Source organism: Oncorhynchus mykiss, chromosome 22 (genome assembly GCF_057628025.1).
Source record: "Oncorhynchus mykiss isolate SJ-2025 chromosome 22, ASM5762802v1, whole genome shotgun sequence".
Classification (NCBI taxonomy): Eukaryota; Metazoa; Chordata; class Actinopteri; order Salmoniformes; family Salmonidae; genus Oncorhynchus; species Oncorhynchus mykiss.
The window spans coordinates 49,808,042-49,831,746 of NC_143043.1; the positions used below are offsets into that span (position 1 = coordinate 49,808,042).

The following is a 23,705-nucleotide window of genomic DNA, read 5'->3' on the forward strand; positions in this document are numbered from 1 at the left end:
TGACAAAGATGGCCTTGTGTTGGCCAGCTCTGTGACTGACGAAGATGGCCTAGTGTTGGCCAGCTCTGTGACTGACGAAGGTGGCCTAGTGTTGGTCAGCTCTGTGACTGACGAAGATGGCCTAGTGTTGGCCAGCTCTGTGACTGACAAAGATGGCCTAGTGTTGGCCAGCTCTGTGACTAACGCAGATGGCCTTGTGTTGGCCAGCTCCGTGACTAACGAAGATGGCCTAGTGTTGGCCAGCTCTGTGACTGACGAAGGTGGCCTAGTGTTGGTCAGCTCTGTGACTGACAAAGATGGCCTAGTGTTGGCCAGCTCTGTGACTGACAAAGATGGCCTAGTGTTGGCCAGCTCTGTGACTAACGCAGATGGCCTTGTGTTGGCCAGCTCCGTGACTGGCGAAGATGGCCTTGTGTTGGCCAGCTCTGTGACTAACGAAGATGGCCTTGTGTTGGCCAGCTCTGTGACTGATGAAGATGGCCTTGTGTTGACCAGCTCTGTGACTAACGAAGATGGCCTAGTGTTGGCCAGCTCTGTGACTGACGAAGGTGGCCTAGTGTTGGCCAGCTCTGTGACTGACGAAGGTGGCCTAGTGTTGGTCAGCTCTGTGACTGACGAAGATGGCCTAGTGTTGGCCAGCTCTGTGACTGACAAAGATAGCCTAGTGTTGGCCAGCTCTGTGACGGACGAAGATGGCCTAGTGTTGGTCAGCTCTGTGACTGACGAAGATGGCCTAGTGTTGGTCAGCTCTGTGACTGACGAAGGTGGCCTAGTGTTGGCCAGCTCTGTGACTGACGAAGATGGCCTTGTGTTGGCCAGCTCTGTGACTGACGAAGATGGCCTAGTGTTGGTCAGCTCTGTGACTGACGAAGGTGGCCTAGTGTTGGCCAGCTCTGTGACTGACGAAGATGGCCTTGTGTTGGCCAGCTCTGTGACTGACGAAGGTGGCCTAGTGTTGGTCAGCTCTGTGACGGACGAAGATGGCCCAGTGTTGGTCAGCTCTGTGACTGACGAAGGTGGCCTAGTGTTGGCCAGCAAGTCAGGCTGTGATTTGCCATGCACCATCATTGGTGAGGACATATAGGCACAGGACAGGGATGACACCCATTTTCTCTCTCTCGCTCTCTCTCTCTCTCTCTCTCTCTCTCTCTCTCTCTCTCTCTCTCTCTCTCTCACATGATCTCTCTCTCTCACATGCTCTTGCTCTCTCACTCTCTCTATTTCTCTCACACTCTCTCTCAAACTCTCTCCCTCTCACACTCTCGCTCTCTCTCTCACTCTCAATGTGTAAACCTAGGGTATAAGCAGGGATGACTAAACAGTATTATAATGCTCAATGGTCAGAAGAAGGAAAATAATAACTCTTCACGTCAGAGAGCCTGACTACAGCTCAAAACTTGCAGAGCAAAAATAAATATGGCCTTTAAAATTAGTGTTCATATCTAAAACACAATACTCAATCATGACTCACTATCTAGAGAGGACCTTGGTAATTACATCATTATATTGGCAGTGTAGAGTATGGTGAACCAAGACTGATTATTTCACATGTTTTCAGATCTAACTACAACCATTTGTAGTGCGTGCAATGCACAAATGTACATGCAAATGGGATTTTGTGGTGTGAAAATATGATGTTTATGAATATGACTAAACAAGAGGGTGGTGTGTTTAGTATGAACAGTTGCCTATAGGTGGCAGTAGCTCCACTGAGAGTCATATTGTGCTGGATAACTCTGCAGCTTGTGAGGTAAGGAAGTGCAGTTGAACTTGAATGTCTTTGATGAGAAAACTTTACAGCAACTTAACGGTACAGATGTAACATTGTGTTGTCTACAGACTGATGGGTCCTGTGTGGCTCAGTTGGTATGGCACTTGTATAGCCAGGGTTGTGGGTTCGATTCCCACAGGAGACCAGTACAAACAAATATAGAAATGTTTGCCTTCACTGTAAGTCACTCTGGATAGAAGTGTTAACCACATGCGTCAAATGTAGTGAGTTGAGCACTAGAATACTAAAAACTGTCATGTAATAAATGAGAAAATTATCTGAAATGTAGCGATATGATTACTTATCTTGTGGTACGGTCATGAGAATAGCAATGAAGACAATGAGGGTCATTGGAATGTCTGAGTCATAGTTCTAGAAACATCCTCCGTCTTTATCCTGAGACTCTAGCTTCACTACACAGCACTACTTATATATATCTTTCTCTCTGAAGACCTGAGCCCTAGGACCATGCCTCAGGACTACCTGGCCTGATGACTCCTTGCTGTCCCCAGTCCACCTGGTTGTGCTGCTGCTCCAGTTTCAACTGTTCTGCTGTTTTCAACTCTCTAGAGACAACAGGAGCGGTAGAGATACTCTGAACGATCGGCTATGAAAAGCCAACTGACATTTACTCCTGAGGTGCTGACCTATTGCACCCTCTACAACCACTGTGATTATTATTATCTGACCCTGCTGGTCATCAAGGAACATTTGAACATCTTGGTCATGTTCTGTTATAATCTACACCCGGCACAGCCAGAAGAGAACTGGCCACCCCTCATAGCTTGGTTCCTCTCTAGGTTTCTTTCTAGGTTCTGGCCTTTATAGGGAGTTTTTCCTGGCCACCGTGCTTCTACACCTGCATTGCTTGCTGTTTGGGGTTTTAGGCTGGGTTTCTGTACAGCACTTTGTGACATCAGCTGATGTAAGAAGGGCTTTATAAATACATCAGTAGTGAGGAAGGCTTGTCTACATCTTAACCAGATGCATACATCTCTGTAGTATAGGGTTTATAGTGTGTAGTATTTACAGCAGGGCTATTCAACTATTCAACGTCGGATTTTGGCTGGTATTTTTTTCCAGATATTTTATTAATGTCCAGGATTGATCAAAGGGCCAGTAGGGTTAGTAGAGTGGGGCAGTAGGGGTTAGTAGAGTGGGGCAGTAGAGGTTAGTAGATTGGGGCAGTAGGGTTAGTAGAGTGGGGCAGTAGGGTTAGTAGAGTGGGGCAGTAGGGTTAGTAGAGTGGGGCAGTAGGGTTAGTAGAGTGGGGCAGTAGGGTTAGTAGAGTGGGGCAGTAGGGTTGGTAGAGTGGGGCAGTAGGGGTTAGTAGAGTGGGGCAGTAGGGTTAGTAGAGTGGGGCAGTAGGGTTAGTAGAGTGGGGCAGTAGGGTTAGTAGAGTGGGGCAGTAGGGTTGGTAGAGTGGGGCAGTAGGGGTTAGTAGAGTGGGGCAGTAGGGTTAGTAGAGTGGGGCAGTAGGGTTGGTAGAGTGGGGCAGTAGGGGTTAGTAGAGTGGGGCAGTAGGGTTAGTAGAGTGGGGCAGTAGGAATGGTAGAGTGGGGCAGTAGGGGTTAGTAGAGTGGGGCAGTAGGGTTAGTAGAGTGGGGCAGTAGGGGTTAGTAGAGTGGGGCAGTAGGGTTAGTAGAGTGGGACAGTAGGGTTGGTAGAGTGGGGCAGTAGGGGTTAGTAGAGCGGGGCAGTAGGGTTGGTAGAGTGGGGCAGTAGGGGTTAGTAGAGTGGGGCAGTAGGGTTAGTAGAGTGGGGCAGTAGGGTTGGTAGAGTGGGGCAGTAGGGGTTAGTAGAGTGGGGCAGTAGGGTTAGTAGAGTGGGGCAGTAGGGTTGGTAGAGTGGGGCAGTAGGGGTTAGTAGAGTGGGGCAGTAGGGTTGGTAGAGTGGGGCAGTAGGGGTTAGTAGAGTGGGGCAGTAGGGTTAGTAGATTGGGGCAGTAGGGTTGGTAGAGTGGGGCAGTAGGGGTTAGTAGAGCAGGGCAGTAGGGGTTAGTAGAGTGGGGCAGTAGAGGTTAGTAGAGTGGGGCAGTAGAGGTTAGTAGAGTGGGGCAGTAGGGTTAGTAGAGTGGGGCAGTAGGGGTTAGTAGAGTTTGGCAGTAGGGTTAGTAGAGTTTGGCAGTAGGGTTAGTAGAGTGGGGCAGTAGGGGTTAGTAGAGTTTGTCAGTAGGGTTAGTAGAGTTTGGCAGTAGGGTTAGTAGAGTGGGGCAGTAGAGGTTAGTAGGGTTGGGCAGTAGGGTTAGTAGAGTGGGGCAGTAGGGTTGGTAGAGTGGGGCAGTAGAGGTTAGTAGGGTTGGGCAGTAGGGTTAGTAGAGTGGGGCAGTAGAGGTTAGTCGAGTGGGGCAGTAGGGGTTAGTAGAGTGGGGCAGTAGGGGTTAGTAGAGTGGGGCAGTAGGGGTTAGTAGAGTGGTGCAGTAGGGGTTAGTAGATTGGGGCAGTAGGGTTAGTAGAGTGGGGCAGTAGGGTTAGTAGAGCGGGGCAGTAGAGGTTAGTAGAGTGGGGCAGTAGAGGTTAGTAGAGTGGGGCAGTAGAGGTTAGTAGAGTGGGGCAGTAGAGATAGCTGATCCCTGTGATTCAGCACCACCCAGCCTGGCCTCAATTATTCATCATTAGCACAGAAAGGACAGCACAGTACTGTACATTACTACACACACACATACACAGACTGGTTTCTCCCCTGCACTGCAGCACTATCAGTACCAGTTTATCATTGGCAGTCATTCCTCTGCGTTAATCCTCTCCAAGGCTTCCACCTCTTGATGAGGGGATTAGTTGGTTTGTGGTAATGGTGAAGGGTGTAGTGTGATTGGTTGGTGTTGATGGTGAAGGGTGGAGGGGTGGAGTGTGATTGGTTGGTTGGTGATGATGGTGAAGGATGGAAAGGTGGAGTGTGATTGGTTGATGGTGATGGTGATGGTGGAGTGTGATTGGTTGGTGCTGATGGTGAAGAATGGTGGAGTGTGATTGGTTGGTGGTGATGGGGAATGGTAGAAAGTGCAGTGGGATTGGTTGGTGGTGAAAGGTCTAGTGGATACCCAGCAGTACTCATGGACTGTACCTCTTGATGGTTTACGATTGGTTGGTTGGTGGTGAGGGGTGGAGTGGATACCCAGCAGGACTCATGGACTGTACCTCTTGATGGTTTCCGATTGGTTGGTTGGTGGTGAGGGGTGGAGTGGATACCCAGCAGGACTCATGGACTGTACCTCTTGATGGTTTACGATTGGTTGGTTGGTGGTGAGGGGTGGAGTGGATACCCAGCAGTACTCATGGACTGTACCTCTTGATGGTTTACGATTGGTTGGTTGGTGGTGAGGGGTGGAGTGGATACCCAGCAGGACTCATGGACTGTACCTCTTGATGGTTTACGATTGGTTGGTTGGTGGTGAGGGGTGGAGTGGATACCCAGCAGGACTCATGGACTGTACCTCTTGATGGTTTGTGATTGGTTGGTTGGTGGTGAGGGGTGGAGTGGATACCCAGCAGTAAAGCTGGGACAATAAACCAAAATATTTTGACACCAACCACACCGATCACTTATTTTTGTAGACATCGTTCATTAGGATAAATTGTTGATAATAGAGAAATGTGAAGTATAAAATGAAATGCATTTTCTAATTTGGGTGATAGGAAAATAGATGGCTACAACTATCAAACTAGTAGGTAATAGTTTTAAGGATATTTTAAAACTAGAACTTATCATTATAGTTATCGTTATAGCATCAATTCAGGCAATTTCTGGCGATAAAGATTTTTCTCCATATGGCCCAGCTCTACCCAGCAGTACTCATGGACTGTACCTCCTGATACCCAGCAGTACTCATGGACTGTACCTCCTGATACCCAGCAGTACTCATGGACTGCACCTTCCTGATACCCAGCAGTACTCATGGACTGTACCTCCTGATACCCAGCCGTACTCATGGACTGTACCTTCCTGATACCCAGCAGTACTCATGGACTGTACCTTCCTGATACCCAGCAGTACTCATGGACTGTACCTTCCTGATACCCAGCAGTACTCATGGACTGTACCTCCTGATACCCAGCCGTACTCATGGACTGTACCTTCCTGATACCCAGCAGTACTCATGGACTGTACCTCCTGATACCCAGCAGTACTCATGGACTGTACCTTCCTGATACCCAGCAGTACTCATGGACTGTACCTTCCTGATACCCAGCAGTACTCATGGACTGTACCGTCCTGATACCCAGCAGTACTCATGGACTGTACCGTCCTGATACCCAGCAGTACTCATGGACTGTACCGTCCTGATACCCAGCAGTACTCATGGACTGTACCGTCCTGATACCCAGCAGTACTCATGGGCTGTACCTCCTGATACCCAGCCGTACTCATGGACTGTACCTTCCTGATACCCAGCAGTACTCATGGACTGTACCTCCTGATACCCAGCAGTGGACTTTACCTCCTGCATATGTATGAGATTGTCTTGCACTGCGTTGTCAAGAAAACCGTTCCCTGACATCAACCCTCCAAAATGAGCGGGGGTGGTCAGTACTGTTGCAAATGTGCAATTCTCTAGCAGCTCAGCTGGTTGCTGAAATGGCTTTCTAAAGGGACTTTTAAAGGTCAAACCCTGACACAACCACAAATAACATTGTTGCAGGCCATGGCATGAAAAAAATAATACCAACTCATGCTATCGTCATGAATTCTGAAATTAAGAAATACAAGATAAGGGATTCATAATGGGACTGAGTGTATGCTGCATTGTTCGAGACATGCCTCAGCAAGAGGAAGAATCTGTGTCCTCAAGGTAAGAGATTTATCCCAACCAACTGTGGCACTTCAGAAACACGTCCTCTAGTAATGAATCATCAGCCAGTTAACCTAGCTGTTGTTTGTGTTAGTGCTCACCGTTGACAGATTTTTTTTTTTAAGAGATAGAACCCACTTGACTAGACAAAGAGATGCCTTGCAAAAGTATTCAGATTTCTCCCCATTTATTGTGTTACAAAGTGGGATTAAAATAGATTTCATTGTCATAATGTTTTTGTGAACAATCCAAAATACTCTGTCAAAGTGGAAGAAAACATTTACATTTGTTTAAAGATTATTACACATTAAATAAGTAAAATATAGTTGTTGCATAAGTCTTCAGCCTCTGTTTAGGCGCGCTTAAATTAGTTCAGGAGTAAAATGTGCCTTAAAAATACACATAATACGTTTCATGGGCTCATTCTCTGTGAAATGATAGGGGTTGACATGCTTTTTGAATGACTAACCCTTCCTCTGTCCCCCATACATACAACATCTGTAAAGTCCCTCAGTCAAGTATTGAATTTCAAGCAGATATTCAACTACAAGGACCAGGGAGCTTTTCGAAAGGGCAGTGATTGGTAGATGGGTAACAATAACAAATCTGACATTGAATAAAGCAATGGTACACGAGGAGGAGGTGCTGAACAACTTTTTTTAGAAATGGCTTTGCTGCGTTTTTTGTAGAATATCTCTTTAAGCATGGTCAAGTTAATCATTCTGCTGTGGATTATGTATTAAACCACCCGGACACATCAAAGATACAGTCGTTTTTCTAAACTGAGCTGCAGGACAGGAATGAAACTGCTCAGGGATATTACCATGAGGCCATTGGTGTAGCGATTGTCGTCGGGAGAGAAGGAGAAGAGGACCAAAGTGCAGCGTGGTACGTATTCATAATACTTTTAATAAAGATGAATACTGAACAAAAACAACAAACCGACAAACGAACAGTTCTGCAAGGTGCAACAAAAACACTGAACAGAAAATAACTACCCACAACCCATAGTGGGAGAACACGCTGCCTAAGTATGGTTCCCAATCAGAGACAACGGTAGCCAGCTGCCTCTGATTGGGAACCATACCAGGCCAAACACATAGAAATAGAAAACATAGAACACAAAACATAGAATGCCCACCCCCACCTCACGCCCTGACCAAACTAAAATAGAGACGTAAAAAAGGAACTAAGGTCAGGACGTGACAATTGGTGATTTTAAAATGGCTTCAGAGTTCAATGGCTGTGATAGTAGAGAATTGAGGATGGATTAAGAACATTGTAGTGACTCAAAAATAATGACCTACATGACAGAGTGAAGATAACAATATAAATATACAGAATACAAATATTCCAATGCATCTTGTATGCAACAACACACTAAAGTAATACTGCAAAGATTTCATGGCAAAGGAATACACAAGCATGATGATGGCTGTATCATGTTACGGGTATGCTTGACATCGGCAAATACTGGGGAGTTTTTCAGGATGAAAAGTAACCGGCAAAATCCTGTAGGAGAACCTGCTTCAGTCTGCTTTACACCAGACACTGGGAGAGCTATTCACTTTTTAGCAGGACAATAACCTACAACACAAGGCCAAATCTACACTGGAGTTGCTTACCAAGAAGACAGTGAATGTTCCTGAGTGGCCAAGTTACAGTTTGACTTAAATCTGCTTGAAAATCTATGTCTAGTCATCATCCCCAACATCTTAACAGAGCTTGAAGATTTTTGAAAAGGATAATGGGCAAATATTACACAATCCAGGTGTTTACTTTTAGAGACGTACCCAAGAAGACACACAACTGTAATTCCTGCCAAATGGGTGCAACTCAACATTTGGAAGGTATTCTTAATGCTTCGTACACTATGTGTATATTTTACATTTGTATCTAAAAGCAAAATTATAGATTTGGCAAATGTTTCAATATATTGTTGAACATAATATACTGTTTGGGCATATTACTGTTCCAGATTGGGATCTCTGCTACTTTACGAGATAGGACCGAGATTTGTAAACATTACCAACAGAGTGAATGTGAAAATGGCTTCAAAATGGTCGCCCTCTGCTGGTGATTTATAGGATGGGCAACAATAAAAGGAGGCCTGTGATTTGTTACATTGCCTACTATGCCAGTTTCTCTGTAGAAAATGAATCAAATCTTTAAAACTAACATAGATCCCACTCTGGAGTGGTGATATGCCTGTAGACTATATTATGTCCAATAATACACTGTATTAAAACATTCGACCAAATCAAAAAAAAATGTAGTTTTTACAATATTCATGTTAACATTTTTCAATATTCATGTTTTTATGTAAACATATTTTTATTTAAATTAAAATACTACTCGTATTACAGAGCAAGCGGTAAAACTTTGTACCACCTACAGATGAAAAATGATGGAAGCTTAAAGGAGGACCATTCTATGGATTTAATTTTGTAACCTGGTTTCATATGAAACCACTCTGCTGTAAAGTCACTCTGACATTGCTTTGTCATAATATTATTAATATAATATACAGTACATGATCCTACTGCCCTTTACCTTACTTAGGGGGATGGGTTCACTGCACTCACCACAGCAAGCGACTTGCTGTTCTGTATGTTAAGCCTAAAAGCCCTCTTTCCACCATCTGACAGTCTATCCTGCATTAGAATGCAGGCTATGGGGGATGGGGAGAGTGGATGTATTTCTAATCAGTGAGTATAATTGAAGTCTTCTCCCTCCGTCCCTACTCCAGCTCTCCATCTCTCTCTCTCTCTCCCTCTCTCTCTCTCTCTCCATCTGAATCCCCTTATACCCGGGCACAGCTGCTCTCCTCCACAGCTCATCTCTTCCCCCTAGTCTAATGTAGTTCAGTGTGTCAAATGCTGCTGAAATATTAACAGAGCACAGACACGCATGCAGAGGGAGTTCAGCACACTGAACCTTAGGAAGCACTTTTCATGCTGCATGTGGTGTGTGTCCTGATCAATGTTATTGCCCCCTCAGTATAGCTGTTACTGAAATGGAGTAGCACATAGACAGACTGCCACCACTCTTAGGTGAATTACCCTGTACCCATAAAACAGACTGCAGCCAATCTTAAGTGAATTATCCTGTACCCATAGACAGACTGCAGTCATTCTTAAGTGAATTATCCTGTACCCATAGACAGACTGCAGCCATTCTTAAGTGAATTACCCTGTACCCATAGACAGACTGCAGCCATTCTTAAGTGAATTACCCTGTACCCATAGACAGACTGCAGCCATTCTTAAGTGAATTACCCTGTACCCATAGACAGACTGCAGCCATTCTTAAGTGAATTATCCTGTACCCATAGACAGACTGCAGCAATTTTTAAGTGAATTATCCTGTACCCATAGACAGACTGCAGCAATTTTTAAGTGAATTACCCTGTACCCATAGACTGACTGCAAGAGCATGGTGTGTCTCAACCGATGGCGGGCACAACACAAAAAGCTCAGATGATGTGAAATGTGAATAATATATTACGTTAGTTTTTTGACATTTACACGTTTTTAGATAATTGACGTTAAAGATTTAAAAATTAAACAATTTTAATTACCATTTTTTTTTCAATAAGTAATAAAATGGTTTGACAACCAGCTTTTTAATGATGTCAAACCGTCCATCTTTTCAAGTAACATGAGTCGTGTCTTTGGCTATGCCGGATTAAGTGATATGACATGCTATTCTATAAAATCCTTTCTCTGTAATTAATATTACCTGATTGAGCTAATCAGGTAAATGTAATTAACTAGAAAGTCGGGGCACCACAAAATAATATTTATAGAGCTGTTATCTTCCGAATAAACTCTTAAAGACCTAGTAATATTTTATATCAATAGCAGTCAATATTAATCGTCACCTTATTTTAGTCTCATCTGAAAGTTGCAAATTCTTGGTTATCTTCACGAACCCTGGCTAACAAGTTGAATCAGCAATACAAAATTGGGTTCAATTATTTATTTACTAAATACCTAACTAATCACACAGAATTACATCTACACAGAATGAATCATACCTTGATTACAAATTATGTCATAAAGGAAAATGTCCCTAGCGGACGGAACAGATATGACAGCTGGTTACCCAAAGAAAAGGGGGCTGGGTTTGAGTGAAAGGGCGGGAAGACTGAAGAACAAAGGGAGAAGCGATGTCTCTATCGGGCCGTAGGCAGCTACTCTATCGTAAATACAGAATCTTATGCATTCTAAATTACCGGCCATTTGGAAAAGGAAAATGCAATAAATATTTACTCTGAGCTGCGCTTCGGTAGGTTGGTCGTAGATGCTGGTCGTGTTGGCCAACAGAGATATTCCTGTCCTCGGAAGAATGTATCTGGTGGTAAAGTGGATACATTGTAGTAACGTCGTTGTGTGGTAGACGGGATACTCTGTCTGTTCTTTCCTAGCCCACGTTTGCAGCTGCTGTTGCTATCTCAACGGCTAGGAGGTATCACTTCTGTAGCGAATAAGAGTTCAAAGTTCATACCATTCGCAACCAAAGCTCATGCTGAGGTTGGCTTCATTCTGTAGTTATTATCTGAACCCTTCTGACATCGGATCGTCATCCTAATGTTCCCGGAACAGAAAGTTATATTGTCGTCAAGGCTTTATATAGGAAGGGAGAGGAGGGCGTGTTTCATAGTTTATAACCAATGTCTCTTCACGTGGGCGGGCCACTGAGTCGTGCCTAATTCACTCATGAAAACCCAATTATCACATTTTAGAAGCTAAAATCACATTTCATCCCCTCCCAAATAATTTAATATTCAAACATTTAAATTGCACAACAATTCCATGTGAATCTGATAACTATAATGTGTAGACTTTCCACTGTACCATTTATGTCATGCTATCATTGATGAGAATGTCTCAGATGACAACCGAACTGACATCATATTCATTAAGTACCAACGCATATGTTCAACTGGTTGGATTACCAAAATATGGTTCATTTCCCGCCACCTTCTGATGTTCCCAGAATCTCTGTTTAACAAAGGCTATTCAAGAGTCCCTCTGTAGAGTCTAGAGAGAGGGAAGGTATTTATGGGGGAGGTTATAAACCTTATCCACAGGCCGATGTCATGACACATGGATGTTTCATGGTATTGTGGGGTATGCAAAATGACTCAACTTTGAGCAACTTTATCTCCTGAATGTTTTGGCATTCAGGTCCAAAAAGTCACTTGGGTAAAACATATCAACATATACATATTTATTTTTTTGTTTTTTTAACAAACTAGATGCTGTCAAAGTCATTGAATTAAAATGGATTTACGCTGATGCCATTCTTAGGTGAATTTCCCTGTACCCATAGACAGGCTGCAGCCACTCTTAGATGAATTACCCTGTACCCATTGACATACCGCAGCCACTGTTTGCATACATTTGTACTTCTAAATTCATAACAAATTAAATATTCATATGTTTTAGAATGAATCTCATTCTAAATTATGTACTTATTATCCGTCCTATTTCTGGTGGATCAACCCTTCCATTATATAGGAAGATGTACTGTTCTTCAGTAACCAGGAGACATGCTGTACTGTATGTACTTCAGTAACTAGGAGATGCTGTACTGTATGTTCTTCAGTAACCAGGAGAGATGCTGTACTGTATGTACTTCAGTAACTAGGAGAGATGCTGTACTGTATGTACTTCAGTAACTAGGAGACATGCTGTACTGTATGTACTTCAGTAAACAGGAGAGATGCTGTACTGTATGTACTTCAGTAACTAGGAGACATGCTGTACTGTATGTTCTTCAGTAACCAGGAGACATGCTGTACTGTATGTACTTCAGTAACTAGGAGATGCTGTACTGTATGTTCTTCAGTAACCAGGAGAGATGCTGTACTGTATGTACTTCAGTAACTAGGAGAGATGCTGTACTGTATGTACTTCAGTAACTAGGAGACATGCTGTACTGTATGTACTTCAGTAACTAGGAGATGCTGTACTGTATGTTCTTCAGTAACTAGGAGATGCTGTACTGTATGTACTTCAGTAACTAGGAGAGATGCTGTACTGTATGTACTTCAGTAACTAGGAGAGATGCTGTACTGTATGTACTTCAGTAACTAGGAGACATGCTGTACTGTATGTACTTCAGTAACTAGGAGATGCTGTACTGTATGATCTTCAGTAACCAGGAGAGATGCTGTACTGTATGTACTTCAGTAACTAGGATACATGCTGTACTGTATGTACTTCAGTAACTAGGAGAGATGCTGTACTGTATGTACTTCAGTAACTAGGAGATGCTGTACTGTATGTTCTTCAGTAACCAGGAGAGATGCTGTACTGTATGTACTTCAGTAACTAGGAGATGCTGTACTGTATGTTCTTCAGTAACCAGGAGAGATGCTGTACTGTATGTACTTCAGTAACTAGGAGATGCTGTACTGTATGTTCTTCAGTAACCAGGAGAGATGCTGTACTGTATGTACTTCAGTAACTAGGAGATGCTGTACTGTATGTTCTTCAGTAACCAGGAGAGATGCTGTACTGTATGTACTTCAGTAACTAGGATACATGCTGTACTGTATGTACTTCAGTAACTAGGAGACATGCTGTACTGTATGTACTTCAGTAACTAGGAGACATGCTGTACTGTATGTACTTCAGTAACTAGGAGATGCTGTACTGTATGTACTTCAGTAACTAGGAGATGCTGTACTGTATGTACTTCAGTAACTAGTAGATGCTGTACTGTATGTACTTCAGTAACTAGGAGATGCTGTACTGTATGTACTTCAGTAACTAGGAGACATGTTGTACTGTATGTACTTCAGTAACTAGGAGACATGCTGTACTGTATGTACTTCAGTAACTAGGAGACATGCTGTACTGTATGTACTTCAGTAACTAGGAGACATGCTGTACTGTATGTACTTCAGTAACTAGGAGATGCTGTACTGTATGTACTTCAGTAACTAGGAGATGCTGTACTGTATGTACTTCAGTAACTAGGAGATGCTGTACTGTATGTACTTCAGTAACTAGGAGACATGCTGTACTGTATATACTTCAGTAACTAGGAGACATGCTGTACTGTATGTACTTCAGTAACTAGGAGATGCTGTACTGTACATACTTCAGTAACTAGGAGACATGCTGTACTGTACATACTTCAGTAACTAGGAGACATGCTGTACTGTATGTACTCCAGTAACTAGGAGACATGCTGTACCGTATGTACTTGGCCTTGATGTTAACATCCACAGAGGGACCGGACAGGACCAAAGCTGAACCTATCATAGACATACAAAATTTTTCACAAGTTTGGCTAACACAGCACAGTACAGTACAATAAAGTATAATACAGCACAATACAGTACAATACAGTGGAGGACAGTACAATGAATAGAGCACAGTAGAATACAGTACAGTAAAGAAAAGTAGAGTACAGTATATTATACTCTACTGTACTGAGTTTATTTACTCTACTCTACTGCACTGTACTTTACCCTACTCTACTCTACTTTATTGTGCTGCACTGTACTCTACTATACTCTACTGTACTCTGCTGTGCTGTACTTTACCCTACTCTACTCTGCTGTGCTTAATTGTACTGCACTGTACTCTACTGTACTCTGCTGTGCTGTACTTTACCCTACTCTACTCTGCTGTGCTTAATTGTACTGCACTGTACTCTACTGTACTCTACTGTACTCTGCTGTGCTGTACTTTACCCTACTCTACTCTGCTGTGCTTAATTGTACTGCACTGTACTCTACTATACTCTACTGTACTCTGCTGTGCTGTACTTTACCCTACTCTACTCTACTTTATTGTACTGCACTGTACTCTACTGTACTCTGCTGTGCTGTACTTTACCCTACTCTACTCTACTTTATTGTACTGCACTGTACTCTACTGTACTCTACTGTACTCTGCTGTGCTGAACTTTACCCTACTCTACTCTGCTGTGCTTAATTGTACTGCACTGTACTCTACTCTACTCTGCTGTGCTGTACTTTACCCTACTCTACTCTACTTTATTGTACTCTACTATACCCTACTCTACTCTGCTGTGTTTAATTATACTGCACTGTACTCTGCTGTACTCTGCTGTGCTTAATTGTACTGCACTGTACTCTACTGTACTCTGCTGTGCTGCGCTGTGATGTCAAAACTTGTGTAAAAAAACTTGTGTGATTCCGTTACCGTAATTCTGTTACTGGGTGTAAATCCACTTCACTTACTGTAGTGTAATAACCAAAAGGTACTTTTTTCAAGGTCAAGGTGCCAGGTAATAGCCGACACGTCATTCTTTCTGTAGACATTTTTGAATCTTAATTCGGAGCAGATATTTAAGAGCTTTTGGAAAATGTGGTTGCATGAAAACCTGAGGGAGATTTTACCAGTGGACATTTTCAGTGGACATTTTTAAAAGAAGTGCTTAGAGTTGTATGGTTCGGTAGACCTTGAAATTAATGGTTTTTGTTTTCCATGATAACGCACATTTTAAAGTGCGTTACCATGGAATTGCCCTTCTAATATTTGTTTTATTCACTTGGCAGAACAGGGAGGACAAAGCTCTTGATTTTGTTATGTTTGAGCAGAGAAACAGCATTAGCCATGCAAAATGCGTAGAATGTCAGGAAATTAGCTCTAAAACTGAAAAATTGTCTCTTAGCTCCATGCCAAACAGCGAAGAATTGCTGGAAATGAGCTTAAAAACGGCAGAATTCTCTCAGCTCAATGGGAACATTTGTAGAGTTGCAGTAGATTTGCTAGTTAATAGACTGTGTTACGAGTGTACATTTCCAATGAATTGTGGGGAAGTCAAAATAATGAAACTGTCTGTCAAATCTGTTCATTTTCAAATATTGATTACTTATACTTGCCGTTATCATTCACCTGATGATAAGACAAAACTTTATTTAAAACCTCTTGCGACGAGCAAACCCGTATCCGGGAGCGTAATCATCGCCTCAAACACATTAGCATAACGCAGCGGACATAAACTTTTCCTATTCATGAAAATCGCAAATGAAATGAAATAAATATATTCAAACACAAGCTTAGCCTTTTGTTAACAACACTGTCATCTCAGATTTTCAAAATATGTGTTACAGCCAATGCCAGACAAGCATTTGTTTAAGTTTATCATGGCATAATGCTATGCTAGGCTCTGCTGGCAGCAGGCAACATTTTCACGAAAATAAGAAAAGCAACCGAATTAAATCATTTACCTTTGAAGAACTTCAGATGCTTTCACTCAGGAGACTCCCAGTTAGATAGCAAATGTTCCTTTTTTCCAATCAGATTATTTTTGTAGGCGAAATAGCTCCCGTTTCTTCATCATGCTTGGCTAAGAAATCGACCGGAAAATGTTGCAACTATAACGCCAAACTTTTTTCAAAATTTGCTCCATAATATCGACAGAAACACGGCAAACGTTGTTTAGGATCCATCATCAAGGTGTTTTTAACATTTATATTCGATAATATATCCGTTGAGGCAATTGGTTTCTCATAAGAAGCGATTGGAAAAATGGCTACCTCAGTATTTTACGTGAGGTTTTCTGCGGGAGACACCATGTGACCACATGCTATATATGGTCCCTTACAGCCATTCTTCAATGGAAATGCCTAAAAAGACGTCACAATGCTGTAGACACCTTGGGGAAAACGTGGAAAACGTAAGCTCATTCGTAGCTCATTCACAGCCATATAAGGAGTCATTGGCATGAGGCGGTTTCAAAAAATGCGGCACTTCCTGGTTGGATTTTTATCTGGGTTTCGCCTGTAACATCAGTTCTGTGGCACTCACAGACAATATCTTTGCAGTTTTGGAAACGTCAGTGTTTTCTTTCCAAAGCTGTCAATTATATGCATAGTCGAGCATCTTTTCGTGACAAAATATCTTGTTTAAAACGGGAACGTTTTTCATCCAAAAATTAAAATAGCGCCCCCTAAATCCAAGAGGTTAAAAAACTTTTTTCTGTAACATATAGTATATTGGGGGTCCCGGGGTCACCGGTTTGCCTGGGCCGGGGTCACTGGGCAACAAAAGTTTGGAAACCCCTGTCTTAGCATACAAAGCCTAAATCTTTATCCGTCTCTGCTGTGTTTTGTAAATAGAGATGACTTTGAGCAAAAGCACTGGTCAGTACATTTATTTTAGTTTTTTTAACCATATCTGACATTCTCTAGGTTTCTAACGTAAAGTAGATTTGTCTTTGAATACAGTCTGATTGACTCAGCTGCTGTTAGTATGTCAAGTCACAGAGTAGGTTTGCCACAAATCTAGTTTTTTTATTTGCTTTTCCTTGCTCGAGAAGATTACAGAGGGTCATGTTCGTTTAGAAAACTGCTTTCCAAACATCCTGGCCCGAGGATGAAGTTTTTAATCAATGTTTTTATTAAGGCTTTCCTTAATCAGTATGCTGCTATGTCTTATTCGTGATTTAGTCAAGTGGAAATTAGGTTAACTCAATAATTTGATTCAGGGAAATGTTGTCCCTTGTTGCTCCTTGTTTCCCACTTGGACTGAATAAGCACTCAGACATGTTCTTCTTTGCCTGACTGTGGAAACAACCTCCCTTCTGGATGTAGAGCTACTTTGCCTGACTGTGGAAACAGCCTCCCTTCTGGATGTAGAGCTACTTTGCCTGACTGTAGAAACAGCCTCCCTTCTGGATGTAGAGCTACTTTGCCTGACTGTGGAAACAGCCTCCCTTCTGGATGTAGAGCTACTTTGCCTGACTGTGGAAACAGCCTCCATTCTGGATGTAGAGCTACTTTGCCTGACTGTGGAAACAGCCTCCCTTCTGGATGTAGAGCTACTTTGCCTGACTGTGGAAACAGCCTCCTTTCTGGATGTAGAGCTACTTTGCCTGACTGTGGAAACAGCCTCCCTTCTGGATGTAGAGCTACTTTGCCTGACTGTGGAAACAGCCTCCCTTCTGGATGTAGAGCTACTTTGCCTGACTGTGGAAACAGCCTCCCTTCTGGATGTAGAGCTACTTTGCCTGACTGTGGAAACAGCCTCCCTTCTGGATGTAGAGCTACTTTGCCTGACTGTAGAAACAGCCTCCCTTCTGGATGTAGAGCTACTTTGCCTGACTGTGGAAACAGCCTCCCTTCTGGATGTAGAGCTACTTTGCCTGACTGTGGAAACAGCCTCCCTTCTGGATGTAGAGCTACTTTGCCTGACTGTAGAAACAGCCTCCCTTCTGAATGCAAAGCTACTTTGCCTGACTGTAGAAACAGCCTCCCTTCTGGATGAAGACCTGGAGTTAGTACACTTAATTTAGTCCTTAGTCAACTCCTTGATCTTCGTGGTCACATCCCCTCCCCTTGCAGAGCTTTCACTACTGGATTAGGGTGTGGTTATGCCTGCTTCTTTCTGAATGCATTCCCCAAAGAATGAAACAAAAGCTAATATTTTCATTCACAGATGTGTAGGCTGACTGTGAATATGGGGGAAAAAAGAGAATTGAGTTTTCAAAGAAGGGAGAGGCAGGGGAGCGAGAGAGGGAGAGAGGCAGGGGAGGGAGAGAGAGGGGGAGGGAGAGGGAGAGAGAGAGAGAGAGAGAGAGAGAGAGAGAGAGAGAGAGAGAGAGAGAGAGAGAGATCCGCAGAAGCAGCTGATAGAAGCTGCATTTTAAAAAGGTTAAGCGTTGGCTGCAGCAGCACTCACAGCATCCTTCATCCCCCCATCTCTCACTCTCTCTCCCTCCCTCTCTCTCTCTGTCTCTCTCTCTCTCTCTCCCTCTCTCTTTCTCTCTCTGACTGCTGACTGAGGCATCCTGCAAACACAGGCTGGGAGAGCTCTGCTCTGCTGTGGCTCTGACCGAGACTTCTTTCCCTTGCTGGATAAACTCTCTCTCCAGGCTTTCCGGGCTATGCCATCCTAGGAAGTTGTGGATCCGGGTGTGGCTGGTTTTCAAGATGAACCAATCTGGAGGAGGGCTGGATCTGGGGAACTGGGTCATCGTCCGACTCTCCTGAGGAGGCTAGTGAGTGATGCCTGTTTGGACCTGGAGTGATGGGGTGCACCACCAGTGTGGTTGTGTTTGACAGACTACGTGCAGTCTTAGAGAGGAACTGTGGGTACACCTGCCAGAGTGGTGCAGCCCAGCCTGTTTGGCAGACAGAGGATGACCAAGGAGCATGGAGCCGGGGGGAGTCCTGGGTCCCATGGCCAGAACCTAGAATACTGAAGGTGTGTGTGCAGTGTGTTAGTGTCCTGTGTGTGTGTGTGTGTGTGTGTGTGTGTGTGTGTGTGTGTGTGTGTGTGTGTGTGTGTGTGTGTGTGTGTGTGTGTGTGTGTGTGTGTGTGTGTGTGTGTGTGTGTGTGTATTCCTACATGTTTGTTTGTTTGTTTGTGTGTGTGTGTGTGTGTGTATATTCCTACATGTTTGTTTGTTTGTTTGTTTGTTTGTTTGTGTGTGTGTGTGTGTGTGTGTATATATATATATTCCTACATGTTTGTTTGTGTGTGTGTGTGGTGTGTGTGTGTGTGTGTGTGTGTGTGTGTGTGTGTGTGTGTGTGTGTGTGTGTGTGCGTGTGTGTGTGCATACAAACGTGTGTATATTTTGCATGTGTGTTGTTAATACTTCTGCCAGATTGATCGTCTCTCCATCTTTCTGTACCTTCCTGTACTATACAGTTTAACACACAACCTTCCACTCCTGCTTTCCCTTTAGATTGAACAGCTGCCAGGTGCTTCTTTAAATTAAGGATTTAATCAAAGCAGTGTCCGGAGACAGGATCTCAGTTCCTAAATCGACTGTATTCCCATAACCTGTCCATTATGTGGGGAACTTTTCAAGGTTTCCTTTAACACCAAGCACCATGGTAGCAAAATGTGATATGACAAATGGATCAAAGATGGTCAGAGCCCACTTTACTGTAGGTCAAAGCATCTACCAGATTTTCTGATCTGTTTGGAAGTAGGCCTGATCCCATTGTGTTGCTACAGTGGCTTGCGAAAGTATTCGCCCCCCTTGGCATTTTTCCTATTTTGTTGCCTTACAACCTGGAATTAAAATAGATTTTTATCATTTGATTTACACAACATGCCTACCACTTTGAAGATGCTAAATATTTTCTATTGTGAAACAAAAAAGAAATAAGACAAAAAACAGAAAACTTGAGCGTGCATAACTATTCACCCCCCCACCAACCCCTCACCTCCCCTCCCCAAAGGCAATACTTTGTAGAGCCACCTTATGCAGCAATTACAGCTGCAAGTCTCTTGGGGTATGTCTCTAAAAGCTTGGCACATCTAGCCACTGGGATTTTTGCCCATTCTTAAAGGCAAAACTGCTCCAGCTCCTTCAAGTTGGGTTCCGCTGGTGTACAGCAAACTTTAAGTCATACTACAAATTGGATTGAGGTCTGGGATTTGACTATGCCTTTCCAAGACATTTAAATGTTTCCCCTTAAACCACTCAAGTGTTGCTTTGACAGTATGCTTAGGGTCATTGTCCTGCTGGAAGGTGAACCTCCATCCAGTCTCAAATCTCTGGAAGACTGAAATAGGTTTCCCTCAAGAATTTCCCTGTATTTAGCATCATCCATCATTCCTTCAATTCTGACCAATTTCCCAGTCCCTGCCGATGAAAAACATCCACACAGCATGATGCTGCCACCACCATGCTTCACTGAGGGGATGGTGTCCTCGGGGTGATGAGAGGTGTTGGGTTTGCACCAGGTATAGCGTTTTTCTTGATGGCCAAAAAGCCCAATTTTAGTCTCATCTGACCAGAGTACCTTCTTCCATATGTTTGGGGAGGCTCCCACATGCCTTTTGGTGAACACCAAACGTGTTTTTTCTGGACACTCTTCCGTAAAGCCCAGCCCTGTGGAGTGTACGGCTTAAAGTGGTCCTGTGGACAGATACTCCAATGTCCGCTGTGGAGCTTTGCGGCTCCTTCACGGTTATCTTTGGTCTCTTTGTTGCCTTTTTTTAATAATGGATTTAATGGTGCTCCGTGAGATGTTCAAAGTTTCTGATATTTTTTATAACCCAACCCTGATTGGTACTTCTCCACAACTTTGTCCCTGACTTGTTTGGAGAGCTCCTTGGTCTTCATGGTGCCACTTGCTTGGTGGAGCCCCTTGCTTAGTGGTGTTGCAGATTTCTGGGGCCTTTCAGAACAGGTGTATATATACTGAGATCATGTGACAGATCATGTGACACTGAGATTGCACATAGGTGGACTTTATTTAACTAATTGTGTGACTTCTGAAGGTAATTGGTTGCACCAGATCTTATTTAGCTTCATTCATAGGGGGTGAATAAATATACACACACCACTTTTCCGTTTTGTATTTTTTAGATTTTTTTTTTCATTTCACTTCACCAATTTGGACTATTTTGTGTATGTTCATTACATGAAATCCAAATAAAAATCTATTTAAATGTTGTAATGCAACAAAATAGGAAAAACGCCAATGGGGGTGAATACTGTATATTAGCAAGGCACTGTATATTAGCCCAAAGTCACTAGATCGCTTTTATGTACTTAATATGAGCATCATATTCGTTTTTTGATAAATGCATCCATTTCCTCCTTTAACTGACATACTGCATTTCAGAAGTAAGCCTAGAGGACTGTATTTTACTTGATGCTGTGTGAAATATAAGCGGAGGTGTGGTGAATCTCCCCTCTGTGCTCCGCTCAATGGGTTAAACCCTGTACAGTGAGACAGTGGGTTCTGTGTCTGCTAGAAATCAATCAACCCTTCCAGCTGCTGGCTGGCTGCAGTCGGGGGCGTCTTCTGTTCTACCCGGTACCAGCTTGTCTGTCCTGACCTTTGTCTTGTTTTCTCTCTAAGGATGCATCCCAAATTGCACCCTATTCCCTATATAGTGCAGTTATTTTTTAACTGAGCCCTGGTCCATGTAGAGAATCGGATGCCATTTGGGTTGCGTCCTAACTATGTCTGATGGATGCTGATGGCCCGTTCCTCCTGCTGAATGTGACAGTCAGGTTAACTGTGATGTGAACAGATTGAAGGCACACACACACACACACACACACACACACACACACACACACACACACAGAGAGAGAGAGAGACTCAAATAGGGGTGGCAGGAGGAGGAAGATATTCAGTCCAGGCTCATACAGTAAAAGGCTCTGCATGGTCAATCTGACATCTGCAGTGGTCATACAGCATTCACGGTGATATGGCCTCTGAAATCAGGGCATGCAGCTATTGTCATACCGTAAATACCATAGTAAATAAACAAACTAAATAAGAATAGCAATTCAAACTTTACAGGAGCATCGAAACCATATTGCACATAGTGTTGCACACTTCATGCAATGATTCACAAATGTGTGGATATTTTACAAGCCTGTGATTTTCAATTTGTCTAACAGAGCAACAATGCTGTCTTCTGGTATTAAGGTAATTATTGTGGCTGAATCCTTGTCTTTACACTGTTACCACTCAAAGGGGGGTATGTGGTATCAGAGGCAATGTGGGAGATGTCTCTTAAAGAGAAATGTTCATCTAAACTCAGCAACAAAAAAAAGAAACAGCCCTTTTTCAGGACCCTGTCTTTCAAAGACAATTCGTAAAAATCCAAACAACTTCACAATTCTTAATTGTTAAGAGTTTTAAACACTGTTTCCCATGCTTGGGAAACAGTGTTTAAAATAAATGCGTAAAACTATGTCACAATGCTGTAGACACCTTTGGGAATACGTAGAAAGCGTAAGCTGGTTGATAGCACATACACAGCTCAATAGGGACTCATTGGAACACAAAGCTTTCAAAATATGGAGCACTTCCGGATTGGATTTTTCTCAAGCTTTCGCCTGCAACATCAGATCTGTTATACTCACATACAATATCTTTACAGTTTTGGAAACGTTAGAGTGTTTTCTATCCAAAGCTGTCAATTATATGCATATTCTAGCATCTTGTCCTGACAAAATATCCCGTTTAAAACGGGAACGTTTTTTTTCCATACTGCCCCTAGAGTCGCAACAGGTTTTAAGACACTAACAGCTTACAGACTGTAGGCAATTAAGGTCACAGTTATGAAAACTTAGGACACTAAAGAGGTCTTTCTACTGACTCTGAAAAACATGAAAAGATAGATGCCCAGGGTCTCTGCTCATCTGCGTGAACGTGCCTTAGGCATGCTGCAAGGAGGCATGAGGACTGCAGATGTGGCCAGGGCAATATATTGCAATGGCCGTACTCTGAGATGCCGAAGACAGCGCTACAGGGAGACAGGACGGACAGCTGATCGTTCTTGCATTGGCAGACCACGTGTAATAACACCTGCACAGGATCGGAACATCCGAACATCACACCTGCGGGACAGGTACAGGATGGCAACAACAACTGCCCGAGTTACACCAGGAACGCACAATCCCTCCATCAGTGCTCAGACTGTCCACAATAGGCTGAGAGGGGCTGGACTGAGTGCTTGTAGGCCTGTTGTAAGGCACGTCCTCAATAGACATCACCGGCAACAACATCGCCTATGGGCACAAACCCACCGTCGCTGGACCAGACATGACTGCCAAAAAGTGCTCTTCACTGATGAGTCACTGTTTTGTCTCACCCTGGGTGATGGTCGGATTTGCATTTATCGTTGAAAGAATGAGCGTTACACCGGGCCTGTACTCTGGAGCAGGATCGATTTGGAGGTGGAGGGTCCGTCATGGTCTGGGGCGGTGTATCACAGCATCATCGGACTGAGCTTGTTGTCATTGCAGGCAATCTTAACGCTGTGCGTTACAGGGAAGACATCCTCCTCCCTCATGTGGTACACTTCCTGCAGGCTCATCCTGACATGACCCTCCAGTATGACAATGCCACCAGCCATACTGCTCGTTCTGTGCATGATTTCCTGCAAGACAGGAATGTCAGTGTTCTGCCATAGCCAGCGAAGAGCCCAGAACTCAATCCCATTGAGCACGTCTGAGACCTGTTGGATCGGAGGGTGAGGGCAAGGGCCATTCCCCCCAGAAATGTCCGGGAACTTGCAGGTGCCTTGGTGGAAGAGTGGGGTAACATCTCACAGCAAGAACTGGCAAATCTGGTGCAGTCCATGAGGAGGATATTCACTGCAGTACTTAATGCAGCTGCTGGCCACACCAGATACTGACCGTTACTTTTGAATTTGACCCCCCCTTTG

The 23,705-nt window shown here is 43.5% G+C and overlaps 1 protein-coding gene across 11 annotated transcripts in view; it reads left to right on the top strand.

Annotated features, from left to right (window-relative positions):
• The window catches only part of LOC110502169 (dedicator of cytokinesis protein 9), a 173,917-nt gene that overhangs the window by 29,385 nt on the left and 120,827 nt on the right, over positions 1–23,705 (top strand). For 5 of the 11 annotated variants that reach the window (XR_016490683.1, XM_090216281.1, XM_090216287.1 and 2 more), the window contains exon 1: positions 18,165–18,757. The exons of 3 other annotated variants lie outside the window; for them this stretch is intronic. Coding sequence is in view for 7 of the 8 variants with exons in the window: in XM_090216281.1 (XP_090072407.1) it covers positions 18,581–18,757 (177 nt within the window). In the remaining variant the exon portion in view is untranslated. Of the gene's footprint in view, positions 1–18,146; positions 18,758–23,705 lie in introns of those variants that run through there. 3 more of the 11 variants (XM_090216282.1, XM_090216288.1, XM_090216291.1) reach the window with 1 other exon arrangement.